Source organism: Anser anser (assembly GCF_964211835.1).
Source record: "Anser anser genome assembly, chromosome: 1".
Lineage (NCBI taxonomy): Eukaryota > Metazoa > Chordata > Aves > Anseriformes > Anatidae > Anser > Anser anser.
The window spans coordinates 64,391,718-64,412,259 of NC_139720.1; the positions used below are offsets into that span (position 1 = coordinate 64,391,718).

Sequence of the window (20,542 nt, forward strand, 5' to 3'; positions counted from 1 at the left end):
ATACCAGTATAAAATACATATTCAGGCTGTCATATCAGTATAAACACAGAATAAACCTTGCAAAGCCCAGGATGGAGTCCTACTTTAACAAAGCAGCCTTTTTCAGAGGCAAAAGAGTGTATTTTTGAAGCTTTGTTGTTTTGGCTTATGAATAAGCTTAGGTAGAAATGTGGATGTTCTGTAATTCTTTCATGACCCTTGAATTTGTCTCTGTGAGAGGTATGTAAGTGCTCAGATTCCTTTAATCTAGTGTACACGGATACTGCTTTTGGTTTGGGAGGGGAATTCTGTTCCCCACCTGCACCACCTCTTTTAGTGACGACTTGGAGAACCGCCGTGCTGGACTGATTCTCCGTATACGTGTGAAGTCCTTGAAATATTCATTGCAGCCCGTGGTAATCCAATATTAGTGAATCACCTAACAGTCCTTTTCAAGAAGGTATTTCTTCAGGCTGATAATAACAGTGCAAGCTCTCTATAAACAAATATGCAGTAATACTTGTGGCTCAGCTACCCTCACAGCTGTGTCACTGCTGAGATCTCTGTCACTCGTCACAAATATTTATAGGTTGGGCCTTTCCTCTTGTGTGTGCTTCATATGTGAGTATCCCCCCCAAAAGAGAGTTGTTTCCTTAATGTAAATATTTAATCCAGTGCACACATGCCTGATAACCTTTGCATGGAGGAGGTACCCGTCAGGGACGGTTTTGGTAAATTTGCGTGTTGCAGAATTAATCACCAGAAACCTGTCAGACCCCGGAGAGATATGCAAATGCCTGCGTCTCTTTAATCTGTTGTGTGCATATACTGTTGGATTTGAAATGGGAACTCCAGTCCCGTGGGAGCAATGCAGGAGCTCATGATGCTATTGCAGCGCTGTGAAGAATTGCAAGACAGCTGGGTCCGTGCTTTAAGACCCTCTCTGCCGTTGCTTAGGCTGTTCTGTGGAGATGGGAAGAGTACAGGGTCAGCTTTTGAACCTGTAACAGAGCATTCCTGCCAGCCCTCTCTCGGGGAGGGAGGGAGCGTGCCCAAGCCCGTGGCTATGAATACATTATAGGTAGAGTGATGCTCTTCAGTTGGCAGGCGTACGTGTTACATGGAGAGTGAGTGGGGGGACTCTTGCAACCCGTCCTTAAGCACCATAAACAGCTCTCTCCTGCTTTGATCAAAGGAATAACAACTTCTTCCTCTATGCAAAATGATTATGCTCCTGTTTTCTGTAACTGGACGCTCACGTTTAGCTGTCCCACGTTGTCACACCGGGGAGTGCCACCTTTATTTTCACAGTCACGTTGCTGTACCCGTACATTTGGTTAATTTGGTTTTCTGTTGTATGCACTTACCTGTGTTTATGGGACACCTCCCTGACGTCAGTACCCTCACGGAGACCTTGGTGACTGAAATGTGCTCAGCTCTGATGCAGTCCATGCCTAATCCAGTCCCAATCCGCTCATATGAAACGCTCTGTCGCTAATGTGTGCTGAAACAGTTACTGAGCCCTCCAACACAGCATGGTATGGCTCGCTGCATCATGCGAAGCATTCTATTTAACATCATGAAATTCCCCTTTATGCGAGAGCAAAGTGTAAAATATTACAGCATGACTCCTATTGTTTTCGCGTGAGATGTGTGCAGTGGCCAGGAGGGCTCTCGTGTCTGCCTGCAGTGGCTCTGCAGGCTTTGGTTTTGAATCGGCCTCTCTGGAGCTGGTGATGGCTCACGCTCTTTAAAAAATGAGAGAGCAGCAATCACGTGCCTTATACCTGTGTGTTTGTAGCATGCCAATCAACCTGGGACCCAGGCGCTAGAAGATCAGTGGTAAAGAGGAAATACTTGCTTAATGCCAGGTAAATTTAGGGTTATTTAGATCTCTGTTCTCTGCTGCTTCCATCTCTACTGGGAAGGCACTAAAATAGCAGGCAAAACATGCTCGTAGTTGAAACTGGACCTCTCTTTCTTATTCTCCTTTTTGTGCATCTCTCCAGCTCCTTTTTCAGAGCCCCGCTGGTGCTTTTCAACCCTTTTTTAGGCCAGGAAATGTTCCCTGTTACCTTTTGTGGCTCTCCATGGTTGTTTTACCTTCAGAAAGGTAAAAAGTAGAAACTTCTCAGAAATGTGGACTGGTTTTACATTGGTGTCTACTGTTCTCCAAAGACATTTACACGGAAGTGGCAGTGGAAATCCGAGGGGAGAGGGGGCAAGACTACTTTTCGTCATTGGGCTTCAGCCAAGGAGAGATATAATATAGTGGCATTTGCATGGACTCCTTTGCGCATCTACTCTACCTTCATGCCTTAAGAGGCTTTCCTGATGATAATGGAAGGTTTAAAGTTTAAAGCTATGTTTTGGGGAAAGCAAGTAACCCCAAAATATACTGGAGATCAAATTGGCTAGTAGCCTTGAAGCAGTATTTTGGGGCATGAAGGTTAGGAACGAACCTACAGTCACCTCCGGGTATCCCAGATGTCTGGGTGGGACAAGGTAAGAAGGGGTCTGAGGTGCAGGGGCTTTTGCGAGCTGAAACCACAGACAATTATCCTTTCGTCCTTCTCAGTGGAGACCCAGCTTTACAAGGATGCTTTGGCATCTAATGTTCCCCAAGGCGTTAAGGGAGGCCAAAGAATCTGGTTTCTGAGCACCTCTTTGTAGGGACACGAACTAAATCTAGAGGCATGGTAGAAAAGTGGCAGTGCTTTGAGTTTCCCATCTGGCGTCTAGTTTGGATCCAGAAACTAACAACATTTGTCCATACCTGTGGATGTGAATCCTGACACCATATTGTGGTTCGGTGATTGAGTCCTGGTTTCAGCTTTCTGTATTTTCGGTAGGCTTGGAACCTGGCCACAAAATGGTCAGCAGTTATAAGGCATGAATCCGATTGTTTATGCTTTGTCTGAAACAGAGTTCAGGGTGGGGTGGGGGAATCTCCACCTAACTAGACATGGTTTACTTAAGGCACAGAGAATATTTTTCATGTGGCTTAGATGTGGGATTAGTGTGCACTGATAGCTTTTTAATGAGCCCTTTTGTGTAAACTCCCTGGCAGCAGCCTGATCTTCAAACAGCTTCCAAGTGCAGGTGGTTTTGACCAAGACATGCAGGGTCTTGCAAAGATGTCTGTGGCAGAAGAGGCATTTATACTAAATAGTTGCAAGGACTTATCTTTCTTTTAGTCTGATTTATTTGTTCCTCTTAACAGTGTTTTAACGTTTTTAGTTGACAGAACTCCACCGTTGCTTTTTCCAGGAGCTAATAGGAACTGTGTCACCCAGCATCTTGTTATAAATATTTTGTTCCTTCGGTGGCAGTTTTGCTCACAGTGGAAGCATTTGTAGCAATACTCTCATCTCCAATTACTGTAATACAGCTGAGAGCATTCTCCAAATTGTAATAGCTTTTGGGGCAGCTCTTAAATAGAAGTATCAGCTGCAAAAGACCCGTATGGCTGCGTGGGCTGCGGTCCTCGTCTGCTCACGTCTTCATTCCTGCTCACCACTCCTCCATCCAGGAGCTCTGATAACTTCAAGCCTCGCCTGCGGGTGCTTGTGACTTTTCAGGATGTGGAAAGTCTTTGTCTCTTTCTAAAAAGATTCAGTTGTTGAGAACTGATGGAGGACAGGCTCTAGGAAACTGTTGTAAGGACAATTATCTGTTGGCAGCAGCTTAAACAAGAGTTTCTCAAATCCCCTAAACAAGGCCAGTCTGTGCTACACAAGGGAGTGTTTCCACTTCATGCCAGTGAAAGAGCTGTCCTGATTACAAGAAGCAAAGATATTTCTCTGCTGGAACCCCTTCCCATCAAAAACGTAACTAAGCTTTCCTAAAGCTTGGTAGATGTGGCCTTTGACAGATGAGCATTGCCTTGCTGTAACACGTTGCTTGTAAAGGCCGTGAAGAAAAGGAACTCAGCACACCAAGTAAGCAGGGATGGACTTTCAGAGACACTTCCAAGTGTCTCAGGTGTCTGGGAGAATGGAAGAAATTGAAGCAGACAAATCTTGTCCAGAAGCCAGGGGTAACTTCCTTCTGACCACCACAGGCTGCACAGCAGGGATGGATGTGAAAGCCCAGGTTTCACAGGGTGGGTTCTGTGTGGCCAACTGGAAAAAATAAGATAAGGAACTATGTGCTTTGGGTCTTTTTTTTGTGGCTTAGCACGTCCAGGGATGGCTTTGGGCGACGTCAGAAGGTAAAGACTTCCTTTAAAACAGCAATGCGTGTTGCCCAGTGTAATGGTGCTATGTCCAGAAAACCAAGGCCTCGTGCCGTGTGAGATGGGTAAGAAGAAAGATGCTGAAAAGCAAAAACCCAGCGAGTACATAGCTGACTGTTGGAGCTGCAGGACAGGCATTGTGGCGCTCCGCTTCTGTCAGTGTTGATTAGTGCTGAAAGCGGTGCAGGACAAATTAAGCTTCTTTCTTTTCTTGTACTGATTTGCAAGCCGAGCTTAATTACTGTGGCAGAAGGTGTTATTGTGGAGGTATTCGCCCTCTGCTGCTGTGTAAATACAGCTTTTGTGAAACTGCTGCTGACTCCGGGTGAGAAAACACCTGAAACTTGTACCCTGCTGGGTAACGGGGGACAAATACTGGTGGGTGATCAGGTGATTTAAAAAATATCTTAAACCTATCTTAATACAGCCTGATTTAGAAGTTAATCCAGTGTGCTGTAATTAAAAATAAAATAAACATGACTTGTACTAAAAAATCCCCAAAGCAAAGTTTACTGGAAAATTCCCCTTCTTTTCCCAAATTCTTGCACACAAACCTCGACAGTAATGGTACAGGGATTTTTAAGATGACAAATTTGGGTTGTGTTTTTCTTTTTCTTATCTCCAGAAATACCAAGTGAAACAAAGCAGACCTTGAGACAAGGCCCTCTGCTGCCTCTGTCCCGGTGGAGCAGAGGACAAAATCTGCTTTTAGATTCTTTCCAACTGAAAGCGGGTTTTGTGCATCTGTGTTTCCAAAACCAATCTGAGAATGCGTTGTCATGTTTTACACAGAAATTGGTTATGTTTGAACTTGATCCTGCCCTGTAAATGAGTGGAAGGTGCAAGCACGAAGGGAGGCCTGTGTAAAAGGCCCGACTGGTTTCCTCACCCTGCATTCAATCCATGGAGAGAAGCAACCATGTGAAATGAGGAGTGGGAAATGCGGGTCGTGCTGAGCAGGGGGCTGTCCAAACTTCTCAGAGGATGTGATGGCATCTGAAATGCCTTTTCCTTGGCCCGAGCCAGTGGGCAGATGCTTCTGTGCCTGCAAAGCCAGGAATCCCCTCACAGGCCTGGCTTTGACATCCGCTTGTGTTTAGAGACCGGAGCTGGTCTCTTGCTGTTGCTTGAGCATCTTTTGTTCATCATGAGCATTCTCCTGGAAGTGAGGGATGCACTGCAGGAGCTGGACTCGATGATCCTTGTGGGTCCCTTCCAACGCAGGCTATTCCGTGATTCCACAATTCTGTGAAACCCTTTGGTTTCCTGTGGCTGTGTGCATTACTCACTTCTCTGTAACTAACCAGAAAGCTCGCAGGCAGTTTAAGAATGATGATGTGTGAAACTTAAATGAACTTCAAATTATTGCTCAGATTGCTTTCTTGATCAGTACAAATGGTTGTTCGCTCCATATCAAGTGTTTAAAATGAACAGCCAATTTGAGCATAAAAATGAAGAAAACGAAAAAAAAGTAATTCTGCCTCTAGCTGTATATAAACAGGATAGACAAAGGGGATCTAAAATAAAGGTCTGAGCTTAGGTAACTGTATTTAGGAGTATAGTCCAATGTAATACCTGGGTCTGCTGTTTTCTGCTAATCTGGGAGCAGACACCGAGGTAATCGTGTAGGAGCACTGCGCCCCGACGCGTGTTTATTTAACTGCACCCCAAAATCCCCCCAGCTGACATAACATAAGCCGTGACGTTTTGGATTTGACAGATTATGAGGCAATTTTCTGCAAACTGTAATTCATGCAAAATGTGTAATTCTCCCAGTTCTCTGGTGGTGCGGGATGTCTCTGGTCTGCTGGCAGCTGGGGCCGGGGCTATTTTAAGAAGCCGACAGCCTGGTGCTGTCTAATGTTACTCTGTAGGCAGATAGTAAGGATCTTAATCAAGACCAGACCAAAGGGATGGTGGCAAACTGAACTGCTGCTAGTTTTTACCCTTTTTCTCTTTATTTAGATTTGCGCAATGACTCTTACTTAGATGAAGAGATCTCCTTTTCAAAAGGATCACTGAAATATTAAGCCTATTCAAAGTGTAACTGTTTTGTGGCAATAGCCACATTCCGTTTCCCTTCTGGCTGTATAAATAATTAGACTGTGCAGTGGTGTCTGTAGCTCTTGCTTGCATCACTGTTGTCAGTGATCTCCTGGTGCAGGAACCTTCTGTGAGCAGTTACCTGAGTGATGGATAAAAAGGGTCAAAATACAGAGCAAAACCAGAACCTGCCCTGCACTTCTGGCTGTGCGTCCCTTCACGAGTTGTTCCGTCTTTCCTCTTCACTGTTCCTATCACAGAGGTGGTGGCCAAGTCTGTGGAAGCTCAGTGCCAAATTCCCAGTGAATGACAGTTTTGGAAAGGGCTTTTGGGGAGAGCTGTGAGGGCAGCGTGTCAGAGTGGCTGTCGAGGCTTTGTGGGTATGGGGCAGAGCAAGGGGAGTCACCAGCTTTGGCTTAGGGCTGTTGACCAGGAGAGCTCGGAGTCTTGCTCGTAGCAGAAGCTGATTTGTGACCCTGTGTCAAAACTAGATGTGCTTTTTATGCTGTTCTGTGACAGGATCTTAAAAACGTGCTCTGACAGTGTGTTTCCAGAAAATCAGTAGGCATTTGCTGGTTTTATTTCCTGTAATTTAAATATTTATGTAACTTTTTGGTTCAAACAGCTCAAAAGTGGAACAGAATAGCTTAAGACACCTGGAGTGGAAAAACATCATCCTGCAGATGTGAATGTGGGTTATCTTCAGGTGTCTCCTAAAGAAACAAAAAAAATCCTGAAATACAAATCCCCATCTATTTATTGGTTTTATTTATTTACTTTTTTCCTATGCCCTCTGCAGAGGGCTGCCTTTCCAGAAAATACAGGCTTGACAGAGTTATCTGGGTCCTTTGAACTTGTGCCTGGATTAACAGCTCAAGTGTGAGGCAGCAGCGGAAATCACTTTGAATTTACACCTAGAAACGGAATGAGCAGAGAGGTCAATGGTATTGCAGCTTTAATATATGCTCCAGGATTATAAAAAAAATAAATAAATTGAGGAGGATTTCGTATTCCCTTTGTGAAGTCTAAGAATGGGACTTTGCTTGACGAAGGAACACGGTGGTGTCTGTGAAAAGATTCTTGTTTTTCTGTAGGAGATGAGCAAAATGGTTGGAGAAACCTCAGTTAGACGTGGTAGAAGGACAGTTTTCCATTTGTCATTACGAGCACTTGTTGGCGGATCTGTTACTGGAAGAGATTAAAATTGTTCATCCAAGTTATAAACATAGAGCTCACTTCTTCAAAACTTTACCTAAAAACCACCCTAATAGTTCTATTCATCATATCTGTCTTGTAATAGATAACTTTAAATAAAGTCCTGAAAATAACATCCAGTACAGTATTGAAGGGGTAACAACATAGCTAATAGTAATATACTGAAGAAAGCTTCTTGTTTTGAGTTCAACGATGGTTAAATAACATTCTTTTCCCAGGCTCTGGAATGGCTTAATATATGAACAAAGCAGATTTTGTAATAGGGAAACTATATGGCAGCATGCTGTTTGAAGTACTTAGAGTTTAATCTTGTTACTAATTTTGACAAGCGTTTCTACAATGTCTGTCAATGTGTTCAACAGCTTGTTTCACCTTTTTTTTCCCCCCTCCCTTTCCCCAGTACATTTGTATATCTTTTCATGTTGTTCATACGTGCTTTTTTATTTCTGTTTGTTATGTTGCGTAGTCTTGTGCAAATGGCTAGAAGCAGATCTCCATGGCAAGAGCTCAGATACTGCAAACAAAGCCTCAGGTAAACAGGGGTTAAGGACAAAGCAATAATCAGGTCCTCTGTGTCTCTTTATTTCCATCTTCCAGTTCCCCTTGAATCAAATTAAGGGTGAGAGTTTAGAAACAAAAACCTTGGACTTTTTCACTCTTTTACCTCACTTAAATCAATATCTGGTAAATTTTATTCTTTTCCTTGAAGCTCTCTTGGCAGATGTACTTCCCTTCTCCAAAGAAATGCCACTGGTGGTGTCAGGTGTATTAGTGGATATACAATAGGCTAGATCTTGTGGGTGCTTGATAAAGACCAAAAAATCTTGTGTGAAGCTGTATTAGAGGATGCTTAGCAAGAACTCCAGCTAGGCTTAGTTGTCTACATTTGTAGACAAAGGATACTGGAAGGTCCAGATCCACCAATTTCTGCTACAGGGACTGAGAGGTATTCGAAACTTGAAGGAAGCATCTTTCGTATTCTTGAGTTAAATAGCAATATTAGGGAGGTCTTTACACACACGCACAGTCTTACAGATAGAGTACACAACCTTCTATGCCTTCCAGCTTAAATATGACCCATCAATTCCTCTAAATACTGATACGCAGGAGTTTTACTAGGTAGGTTAGATCCTGCTCACACCCTCACTCCAAAACAGATAGGTAAAGCCACCACCATCTTATAAATAACAGTTTCCTGCTGAATAAACTCAGACTTTAAAATTTTGGAACAAAAACTGTTTATTCTGTCCTGTCCCAGTCCTCCCCTCTTCCACCATAAGATTATGAGCATATGTGGTAGGAGATGATGCCTTTGAGTTCATGTCCTTGAATACTGAGTAGCTAACTACTGCTGCCTTGGTGAAAGGTGCAGCAGAGCTCGATTTGTGTGCTGCTCAAAGTAACCAGTTCCTGAACCCAGCAATCAACAGCCAAGCATTATTCCTGTCTCCATGTTGTCCCCACTTTAGTACTGTGTATTTCTAGCTTCTCATGCAGGCTCACACAGTTATCCAATAAGCTTAACAAAGTTCAGCCTGCAGGGAAATAACATAGCTGAATGCTTTTAATTAGAAATAGCTATCAAAGAGGTTGTGACCATGATACACAGAACTGTACACATTCATGTTCCCAGTACGTTCCTCTAAAGGAATAAAAGATATTTTTATTTTGGTAGTCACAAACATTCCTGTCTACGTTCCAGAGCCTGTAAGGACCGGCAGATAGTTGGCATTCCCTGGACCAGAGGGTGTGGGTAGAGGATGCCTTTGCCTATTTAGTATGTATTTTTGTATGCCTCTGTAGCTGTGATAATTAATACAGATCTATTTGAAACCTTAACATCACTAAATTTTTAAATATGATCACTCGTATGAAAGCTATCATGACTGACAACCTCACAACTACAGCTGCATTTCCCTAGTAATTTCATCCTTCACCTGAAACATAAAGATGCTTATTTTCTAATTTTGAGAAATCTTCTCACTTTGAAATGACATTAGCACAATTTTTCTTGATCTAGCATCCAGTGCTTCAGCATTTACTTTTATTTTGAAAATAAATGCCCTATAAAAATGAGTGTCTTTAAGGGAAAGCACAGGCTTTTTTAAAAGTACCATTGCATAAGATGTGGTATCCACTTGAAACTGAACTTAAGCCTGACACATTTTACACAATTTTGAAAAATATTTGAATGGGTTGTTTTTTTTAAAATACCCAGAAATTGGAAGGATTCTACTCAAAGGCAACTTTTGACTTGGCTCTGGAAGTGAGCTTACCCTACGAGAAGTGCTGTTTGCATGAATGTGTCCCACACATCAAATACGGTGTTACTGTCTGTATTCACAGTACTGTTATCTGGCCATTAATATTTTAGAATATGGATTCAATTTGCATTTGATACTTGCTTCATTTTTAATGTACCTTGCTAATCCTCTTTTGGAAGCTAGCAAGCAAGCATTTAAGAGTATAGTAGATATAATGAAAATTCACTGTTTGCCTACAGTAACAGCTAAAAAAAAAAAAAAATTGTTTGCCACATATGCCTCCTCAGTTCGGAGCTGAGGAGGGTAAGAATAGATCCTATAACGTACCTTTCAGCCCAGGTCCCTTCCCATGTTTGCCAAGAAGGTTTTGCTCCCTATGGGTCTCCTCCTTGTCAGCGCGGTGCTGGGCGTCATGGTCCACGCCTCTCATCTCGTGTGGCTAAGAGCCAGGTGCTGTCTGGTGGTCTGGCCACACGACGGCACTTCACTCTGACATGCAGGCTGCTCTCTGTCAAACCCTTCTACTGTTTCTGTCCAAAATTATCTGTCTCCTTCGAAAGTTTACCCTGTCTGGCTTCCCGGGGGCAGCTTTGTATGGAGGGTGCAGTGTTGTGTCCCTTCAAACTAATAACCGATTGATTCCCTCTGGTGTGCTTTGTTGGCTCTTTTCTTCTGTCTTGTGTTCACTGATTGAGAAAATCGTGCTTTGTGTGTATTTGATCAATTTAAATTAAAAAAACAAAAACTGTACTAGTAAAATGCAAACCCTGAGACTCTACAAAGGTAAGTTATTTGTGCCATTTACTTTCCTGGGTAAAATGAATCCACATTGTCAGCCTACTAGAAAACTGTTACTGCTGTTTTTGGAAAGCTAAATTTTTTTAAATAATGCTTATGCTTCACAAACAGAATGTTTTAGACATGTCTGACATCTAAACAACGGTACAAGTGTTTGCAGTAGCATATAAATTATTGGTTATCTCCCAAAGCTGATTGAAACCCTCAGTTTATCACATTTACCGTGGCCTACTGGCAAATGCACCTTGTTCTTTTCCAGTTCCTCCAGATGACACTAGAGTATTGCCTGTCAGATAGGCAGGGAGGTTTATAGAGAAAGTGAGACAAAAGATGTTCAATAACAAGAAAAGAAAAAAGTCAAGGGCTTCCCCAGTCATATATCCCCGGTGATGTAATTTTTGGTCTGTCGTGGAAATAAGTACAGCTTTATCCAGTGGGGTTAGTAAAGGAGCCACCAGACTGGGAGAGGAGAGTATTTTCCTGTACAGAAGCCTTCCAGGTACACCCTGCAGAGCTCTCTGAGCGGCCTGATGTGCTTCCACAGCCCACCAGTGCTGCTCTCCTGTCAGAGCGCCCTTAAATGTGAGGTGGATGCAGGCACCATGCAGCAGCTGCCTCTCCTCCAACACAAACGCGATTGCCCAACTTGTAGAGGGTCACCAATCCAAGTGCCCAGTGTTCTGTTCCTGTGCACACGTGGAACCCATTTAGGTGAAAGCCAGGTGATTTTGTGTCACACTCAGTCTAAGGGCGCAGGGCCGCATCCCCAAGGTGCCACACGATGTAGGTGTGCTGGAAGTGGGGCCTTCCTGAGCGTGCCCCACAAGCAGGGAGCCTGGGCAGAGCCTGCCCCAATTTCTCTGGTACCTCTGTATGAGCACAAGAATTAGGAAAAGTAAGTCATGTCCTTACTGTGCAATTCTACTGGACTTCCATTTGCAGTCAGGTGCTAATAATTGACTAATTATCCAGCTGGTTCTTGACTGTGGCTTATTTTTCAAGCAAAAGATGTTTTTGCAACACCTGTACAACGTGGATGAGAAAACTGCCCCACCAAGAACCTGCAACGGGTTCAGCCTGTGAGCTGTCTGAACCTCACCGGTTGTCCAATTATCATCAATTAGGTTACTTCACTAACATTTTTAGTCATGAAAAAGGGAACCTTTAAAGAAACGTGGACTGCAGTGGTCACTTTCTGTTAACAGCGGAGAGCTTAACCAAGTTGTTCACGTGCTCTTCAAAGTTTCAGCAGAAGCACCCAAATGAATTTAGCATCAAATGCCTGCCTTGCTGCTAATTCACAGCTGTAAGGTAAACAACGTCGGATGCGAGGGAGATTGAAGATCTAATTAGGAAATAACCTCATGCATATTTATTTGGATAAGCAAGCACTTTAATTACTCTTTGATAGTATGAAGAAAAATGTTGCCAAATATGCTTAGGTGCATAACTGGACACAGAACTTTTGCTGGCTTTCCTTGTTGGGGTTTTTATCTATGCAACTTCAAGAATCGGTGGATAGCATTGTATCTTTTACTCTAGTGCTTCAGCAAAGAATTTCTGGACCAAAATAAGAGGTTATTCTACTGACGTATATAATAGAGAAATACTCTATGTTTTTTTTGTCTACTTCATTCATTTTCAGCCTTGTAACAGCAGGAAGAGGATCTTTGCAAAGTTTATGCTCTAGAATACCGTAGAAGCTAGCAGCAAGTCTTGTCCTGCATGGAAAATGTGATGAACTAGTGAGCTAAACATTGACATGTCTTTTAATTTGACCCAGTTTAGCTGAAACCTCCAGTTTATTTCATTTCTATGATGCATGCACTTTTGCTGGATTTTTGGGGTTGCCTTGAGCAATTTGAGAAGGAGGCTGGATTCCCCTGCCAGAGCTCCTCACATCTTTCCATTTGCAGTTTCTCCTGCCCCAGGAAATACACAACACTGCATCGTCTTGGAACTTTTCTCCTCCCAGGCACTAAATATCTTTGTAGAAGCTTATTTTTTCCCCTACATTTATCCACCAAAATGAAGTGAAACAGTGCTAGAAAAAAAAAATGCAGAAACATGCCCTAAGTCACGTTAAAAATGAGCAATGTATAAAAATACCCATATCCTTAAAATCACAAAGATGTCTTTGGAAGGAAGAGATTCGAAACCCATTCTTTGCATGCAGCAAAGCCGAGCCGGAGGCAGAGCTAGCTCTGGAGCTCGCCTGGCAGGGCAGCTTTTACAGCAGGGCAAGGTGTAGCCCCAGTACAGCTGAGTCACGCATCTCAAGGAGTTTCTGCCCGACCACATGTGACCCGGCAGAAGGCTGGCTTTGGTGTAAGAAATGCCTGACCTTTGCCTCCTCTTCCTCCACCTGGCTGCATGCAAATAATGCTGCTATGACAGGGCAGCAAAGAGAATGTGCCGCTGCAGTGTGGGCTCTGCCTTCTGCATTCGGGATGTGTTAAGGGTTTCTATGCACTCATTAATCTCATTAACTTTTTTAATTTCCTCCCTCTGGAAAAAAAATAAATCCATGTAGTGGGGTTTTTAAAGGCAGTATTTTATACAGCAAATGGTTTACAACCCTCATAAAACTTTGCCGGGATAATTATTGCCTCGTGAATTGCAACTGTGTATTTCTCTTACACGTTCCCTTCAACTATTTGCAGATCCTAAGCTCTGCAAGGGAAAGCCTGAGAAGCTCTGTTTGCAAGTATCAGTTTGTACAGAAATTTCCACGTACTAATACTGATTCATAGGTTTCCTGTATAAAAAGTAATAAAATAGTCCACTGTGAGCCAAATGATTGTGTAGCCTGTGATTTGCAAGGAGCAAAGGGCATGTGCTAAATGCCTGAGGCCTCGGTAACCTTAGGGTAACCGCTCAGCTATGAATTTTGCAACATCACTTAGAGGCTATTAGCTGTGTAAATGTTGCACTGTCATATGGAGCTCAACAGCCACCAATTATATTCCCACAGTCCACTTTGCCTTGAGAGAAGGGTTAGTGAGGTTAGGGACTCGTTTCTGCAGGAACAGGGTCTTGCTTTTACAGGTTGCCAAGTAATCAAATAGTTTTTCATCCAAAATAATTTCTCCTCTAAGAAAAAATATATTTCTCTTTACACTTGAAAAAAGAAGAGATTAAAATATTTGTATTTTTAAAGAAATGAAATTAAATTCTATTTCAGTAACGATATATTTTTAAAAGTATCTAAGTGACACTAAGAAGTCTCAAAGGCAGCCTCTGAGTGCAGAGTAAGCTTTGGACATCTTTAGCATCTAACATTTTGAACTTAGGGCCTTCATCCCTTTCTCCTCTCTTAGGTGAAAAAGGAACTGAGAGGAAAGTCCCACCTGTTAGTCTTTAAAGCAAGAAGCCTTAAATTAGTAACCTACCACCTGGGCAAGGAAGGCAGTATATGTTAGTAAAATTCACCAATTTTTAAGTACTTGCTCTTTTGATCACTGTGTTGCATACTGTAGAATTTCCAATGATAGAAACTCCACTGGCAATATCCCTTTGAAGTACACTCATTGTATGCTGATAATTGGATGTGTTTCTGCTTGAAGTCTAATTTCATTCTTCTTCTCTGTGTGGAAAGCATCTGTCCTTGAAATTTGACATAGAAAAAATAAAAGTTTAATGTTCATGCAGAACTTGGGATATAAAACATAATCTATAATGAATTCTTAAATAATTTGTAATAGCTGAGAGGTGTTCGTACTTTTTATTGGCCATTTCTTACAAACTTGAGATAGAGTGCTCTTTCAGCATCTAAGTAAAGCCCTATCTCACTACTAAAGCTACAGAGAAATAGGGAGATTCAGTTGATTACAGGGTCTTTTTCCATAAAACTCCAGCAGTATTTTTTCTCTTAACAATAAGTTTTCATGCAGAAAAGCTGGAAGCTGTATTGCAACTGTGCTAAGATTTTTAAGGGAGGGAGGTTAAGGTTAGGCTGAATGTGCATCTTCTCTGATTTTCTTTCAGAAGTGGTACATCTATTGGGAAAATGCACTTCAGATTTCACCTAAATAAATAAATAATGAAGTGAAAGAAGGCTGCCCAGGCCAGCTCTGAAGGCTCACTGTTATGACATTATTTTTTCACTTGTTGCAGGAGAGAATTTTGACCAGAGTCCCTTAAGAAGAACCTTCAAGTCCAAGGTTTTGGCCCATTATCCTCAGAACATTGAGTGGAACCCCTTTGACCAGGATGCTGTCAACATGGTAGGTAGAGAAATTCCTTTTTCGAGCTGTTGTTTCGTGACAACTTCAACTCTAAAATGATTCCTGGGTTGTTTACAACTAGTGCTTGTGATATGGTGCACAGGGAGCTTCTGCTGGGACTAAATGCACCCAATATGCATGCTGGTTGAACTGCTGCAGAGGAAGAGGTATTGTGAAAATACACAATGCTTTCAAGCAAAACAAAAATAAGATGATGTATTTACCTCACAACTTCTAATTAAATATGCTATGTGATGAAACGAGTCTAACCACTATCTCAGTGACTGACTGAGGAGGGTGCAGTCACCCAGGATGCACATCAGATGGGAAGGAGGCAAATACAGGAATTCTTGAGAGACTAATATCTATGTGAAATTTTTGAGTACAACAAAAATCTTGATGCTGTGTGTCACAAGGTATCTTTTTTACTCAGGAGGTTGAACTTGCCTAAACCACAGCTTCTGTTAGGTGATCACTTTTAATGGCACTGCTACACCAATGTATCCCCTGTACCTCTCTTTCTTCTCAGCTGAATTTGCAAGTCTGTCTTTCTGGCTAAGTCTCATGACTGGGCAAGGGAGGAGAAAACAGCTTCTGGAAATTTCTATAGGGGCATTGAGAATTAAAAGACCACTGGAAACTTTCCCAAAAAGTTGATATTCAAAGGATGTTTCCAAAATTACCAGAGTGTTTGTTATGAATGGCTCCTGACAAAGGCAACAGACTATTGTCATTTAAGATAAGCTTTCTAGCACAGAAAAAGCTTTTTGTTTTGTAATTTAAAAGTAAACAATTGTAATAATATCGTTAAAGCAGTATTACCAATTCTAGCGATCTTCAAAACTACCTGTTGGGTCTAACTCAAAATTAGAAAATTAAGGAGCCCCTTCCTCCCAATCTAGTTCAGATGTGCCTCACACTTGAGGAAGGTAGGACTGCATACAAGCTACTGCAAATCAGAGCTAACCTCTGCTTATAATTCAGAGATGAGATCAGGAGAATCTCATGGCCCTCAGCCTGATGGAGACATGGGAAACACATTAAAAAAAAATAAAAAAAAACACAATAAAATGGCTTTTGGAAATGCAGCCTGAATTACATTTAGTTCACAATTTGAAATTTCCCTGCAACCATGAAGGTCTGGATATCTCCAAAGATCATCTCCCTTACTGCTGAATTTATCTTATTTTTTAGCATTGTGCCAAATATCCAATATGAAAACACAGGAGCTGGAGGTAGTAATGACACTGAGAGCTGATAATGTGGTACTGCAGTCACGCACAGAAAGGCAGAGATGAGCCTGATGCCAGTATCAGTCACCCTGCCCGCTGACAGCTGGGAATTTCTGTTTTCTGCTTCCAAATGTGTGCTGATGGAGATGGTGCAATAGTTGGGTTGGTCTCCACATTGCTTTGTGTATATAATAGGCACAGAAGAATCAGAACGATGCTTGACAAGCACAGTTAAGAGGGTAATAACTTAACTACGGAGGCTACTTCTGCTTTTTAGTTCTGCCTCCGAATTAGGGGTGTTCAGAAGAGGCGGAGTGATGGGGGTGTGCAGCAGGAATATGACAGAAAGAGGCAATAACTGGAATTGCTGCATTATCTGTCCCTCACATTGCATTTGAAAATGTCTAGTATTCATGAATTGTGATCATATTATCAGACAAAAATGGAATACCAAAACCAGCAAGAGACCTATTAAAATAAAATAATTGAACGAGTTGCATTCAGCTGAAATCAAATAGCTAAAGAACACATCTTTCATTTGCAATGTCTTTGGAGGAAAGAAAAAAAAAACATTTACTAACAGCAGCAGTATTTAATGGTCTTTTAAATCATCTTTTGGAAAACTTCTTTATTGTTTTGATCTGAAACATCATTTAAAGTAATATCCACCTCCACAGAGTCCCTTGAGGCAATTATTGGCCTTTCTGATCTTGCCTTGCCGTATTAGTTCTGCCTATGTGTTTGCTTTATGTGAGTTTCCAGAAGCAATTTTCCTCAGAGAAGAAAATGCATAAATCCTTGAAGGTTAACTTGTGAGAACTCAGCACTGTTGGATGCCTAGGGAATTTCAATTGCCTTCTGAAACCATCCTGTCGCTTTAAAAGTAACCCCCTGAAGTCCTAAGAAATCACTCTGCCTACGAGTCATGTTTTCTCTCCCTTTCAACGTATGCAGAGTTCTGTTTAATAGGGAAATATTTCTTCCCCCCACTGCTTTCAGTGATTGTCCCTGCCTAATGTCATGTACTATCTTCTGTGGCCATTCTGCAAGTCATCTGTCATACCAAGCTGAATGTCTCTGTACAGAAGGAAAGTGATTTTTTTAGGAAATAATACTCCCAATTTTAGTCCTCTGGTTCATCAAGGTATGTAAATAATTGCATATATTCCTGGAGTCCAAGGAAGCATTGTCCGTTTAGAATTTCATGTACTGAAATAAAACAATTAAAGATTACTCGGCATAATTTGAAGGAGCAGGTTTTAAAAAGAAAAGCATCCCTCACCCACACACAGGCTAGATGCAATACTCACTGCCACAGCACATTGTGAGAGTGAAAAATATAGAGGGGCTCAAAATGTGACATAGAGGATCTAACAGAGACGATGTGAACCCATGCTGATGGCAGTGGACCAGGGGGAGCCTTTGGTTTAGAAACATCTGAATCTGGTGATGGCTGGCAGGAGGGAGGGATTACAGTGTGCGTGTCCTGCACCTGTGTTTGGGGAAAAAAAAAAGCATCTCCTCATCAGTTGTAGAGATGGGGGTATTGATTAATTGATGTCTTTTTGTCCTGCTTTGTGCAGCTTCCTTTTGTTTTTACAAACCGTGTTGATTATAAGCCTTATTGCAAGTATGATTTAATTCCACGTTTTCCCACTGGTAGATATGTTTAAATATTCTTGTAAATAGTAAAGTGCTCTGAAAACCAAGATCTTATCCTTTGATCAGTAATCTTGGATAGTTTTCTGTGGTTGTACACAGATGCAGTAAAGACGACTGACTGCCTTTTTAGTACCCATCAGCCAGCTTTACCAGGACACAGAGCTTTCAAACCCCCAGCACCTCCAAAGCTGCTTTTCCCTAACGCTCCCCTGTGGTGCATGTGGCAAACACAAGACGTGATGGAGTCATTGATGACCAAGGCACTAAGATGAAAGTTTTCATGCATTAGCTGCAAACATGAAGCTCGCTGCATCGCTGAAAAATGATCATTGGCCCTTCCCTTTGATCTTTGCAGCGTAAGAGGCTCTTGGTCATTTCCCTGCCTCAGTGCTCTCCTATCTTGTTTTTTCCTCTGCCTTTTCCCATGCCTTGTTCGAGGTCGAACCCAGCAGTCTCTTTGCGAGGGTTCGCAGGCAGGGGCTTTAAAATATTGATATTCTGCACATGCTGGGCTATGGTGGAAACTTAGTAGATGGGTCACTTTGTGAGCATGCAATGGGCATATAAGGGAGGAAGGAATAATATGTAAGACTCAGAGGAAATTTATTTAACACAGCCTTCTGAAATTGTTTCAGTTAGTGTGAAGCTTCTTGGTGCTTATCCTTTCCAGAATGCACCAGTACATATAATTTGCTTACCCAAGAATTTATTCTTTTTGTAAAGCGAAGAAAATTTGAGCTGAGATCAAAACCTGTGATTTCAGACTGTTCAGATTTGATAAGGCTATAGACACTGCTGGAAGTCCACGTTCTAGAAATAGAATTTTATTAAGCAAGTCTGCCAAAAAATGGAGTTGAGATATTTATTGTGCAGAATAAATAAAATGTAAAACAAAGGTTTTTTACTTCTTTATTGAAGGATTTTGGTACTGCTGTTAACGCCTCAGTAAAAACTATAAGCTTTTTGTATGAAAATGTGGATGTTGTTAAAAACGGTTCAAGGTGCAATTACATGGCTTATGTCAGCAGAGCCATCAATTGAATTAAATCTTTCTACCAACCCCAGGCCACTTATTACCCTTTACATTACCTTTTAGAACAATACATGGGATCTGTCCTAGGTGACTTAAAGGGTTTGCTAGCACGCTGTGAAGTGGGTCTGGAACACCTGTCTGAATGCCAGCAGGGCTGGTAGCAGCTTTATCAGCTGTTGAGTGGTCTGTGCGAGGTGCACTGGTGAAGTTCAGGGTGGGATGTGGTAGAACACACGTTATTACTTCTCTTGACCTTTTCTGCCATCAGAAGAAATCACTCCTGGTCAGGATAAGACATTAGGGGAGGCACTCAGTTGAGTGGAAGTTCAGAGCCTTTGTGATATTTGTCTACTAGTGTCACATTTTGGAACAGCAGGAGCACTTTGAAGGGTCTCCCTATCGCCTTTTCGCCTTTTTTTTTTTCTTTCCTTCAGATGGAAGATACAAAGGAAGCTTTTATTCTTTGTTTGTAATCACACTGGTTTGGTCAGAACATGAGGAGTCTCATGCTGATGCACAAACGTGTTTTGCTGGATACATGTTATTTTGTATTAGATGGCTGATAGAATTCCTGAGGAATGCCTGGAAAAATGCCTGAAGTTATCACCAAGGCTATGTCTCAAAGAAACACCCACCAGTATTACAATCACTGCAAAATATTTTGCTGAATGATAAATCAATTTTTTTTTCATAGATGTTTTTTTCAGAAGGATTATGTTTAATGACAAACAGCTTGTTTTGATGCAATGGAAAACAAGAACGTACCCATAAAGCAAAAGTAACAAAATAAAATTGTAGCTTAGATAACTTTATTTGTTTCTTTTCTTTTTTCCTCAGCTGTGTATGCCCAAAGGGCTGTCTTTCAGAACGCAGGCCGATAACAGAGATCCGCAGCTGCATTCGTTCATAATCACCAGAGAAGATGGCTCTCGTACATACGGGTTTGTGCTCACGTTCTACGAGGAGGTCACAAGCAAGCAGATCTGCACAGCCATGCAGACGCTGTACCAGATGCACAACGCGGAGCAATACAGCAGCGTCTGTGCCTCGTCCTCCTGCAGCATGGACTCCCTGGCCAGCAGCATCGACGAGGGTGACGCCACTTCCCTCGCCAAGCTCCAGCGGTACAACTCCTACGACATCAGCAGGGACACTCTGTACGTCTCTAAATGCATATGTCTCATCACCCCTCTGCCCTTCATGCAAGCCTGCAAGAAGTTCCTGGTCCAGCTCTACAAGGCAGTTACCTCCCAGCAGCCGCCGCCGCTGCCCCTGGAGAGCTACATCCACAACATCCTGTACGAGGTGCCCCTGCCGCCACCGGGCAGGTCGCTGAAGTTTTATGGGGTTTACGAGCCCATCATTTGCCAGCGACCTGGGCCCAACGAGCTGCCGCTCTCCGACTACCCGCTGCGGGAGGTCTTCGAGCTGCTGGGTCTGGAGAACCTGGTCCAGGTTTTCACCTGTGTGCTGCTGGAGATGCAGATCCTCCTGTACTCGCAAGGTGGGCACTCGTCCGGTGACACATGTGGGTCTGCCCCCACCACAAGAGTTAATATGAAGCTGCTCGTTTTCAGCAGATTTGTTAAACACAAGTACATAATGAAAAAAAATGTGAGAGAAATGAAAGCACTAATGAAAGCACTAAATAATTGTTTCCTCCAGGCAGTCTAGGTGCCGCTTGTTTAATTATGCATCGTATTTATCACTTGTGACAGCTAGCAACAGAATTCATTTAATTATCATCCTTACATAGCCCTTGATCACTCTGCAAGACAGCATGAAACTAATCCTATCTTCTGCAAAAATACCATCAGAAAGCAATACATCTTGCAGAAAACACTCGTGCTGCT

At 42.3% G+C, this 20,542-nt stretch overlaps 1 protein-coding gene across 4 annotated transcripts in view; it reads left to right on the forward strand.

The window, feature by feature from the left end:
• The window catches only part of DENND5B (DENN domain containing 5B), a 110,413-nt gene that overhangs the window by 36,156 nt on the left and 53,715 nt on the right, over positions 1 to 20,542 (forward strand). For 3 of the 4 annotated variants that reach the window (XM_083820506.1, XM_083820505.1, XM_083820503.1), the window contains exons 2-4: positions 7,941 to 8,006; positions 14,653 to 14,762; positions 19,527 to 20,193. In XM_083820506.1, the coding sequence (XP_083676632.1) occupies positions 7,941 to 8,006; positions 14,653 to 14,762; positions 19,527 to 20,193 (843 nt within the window). The remainder of the gene's footprint in view (positions 1 to 7,940; positions 8,007 to 14,652; positions 14,763 to 19,526; positions 20,194 to 20,542) is intronic. The other variant, XM_083820504.1, reaches the window with a different exon arrangement.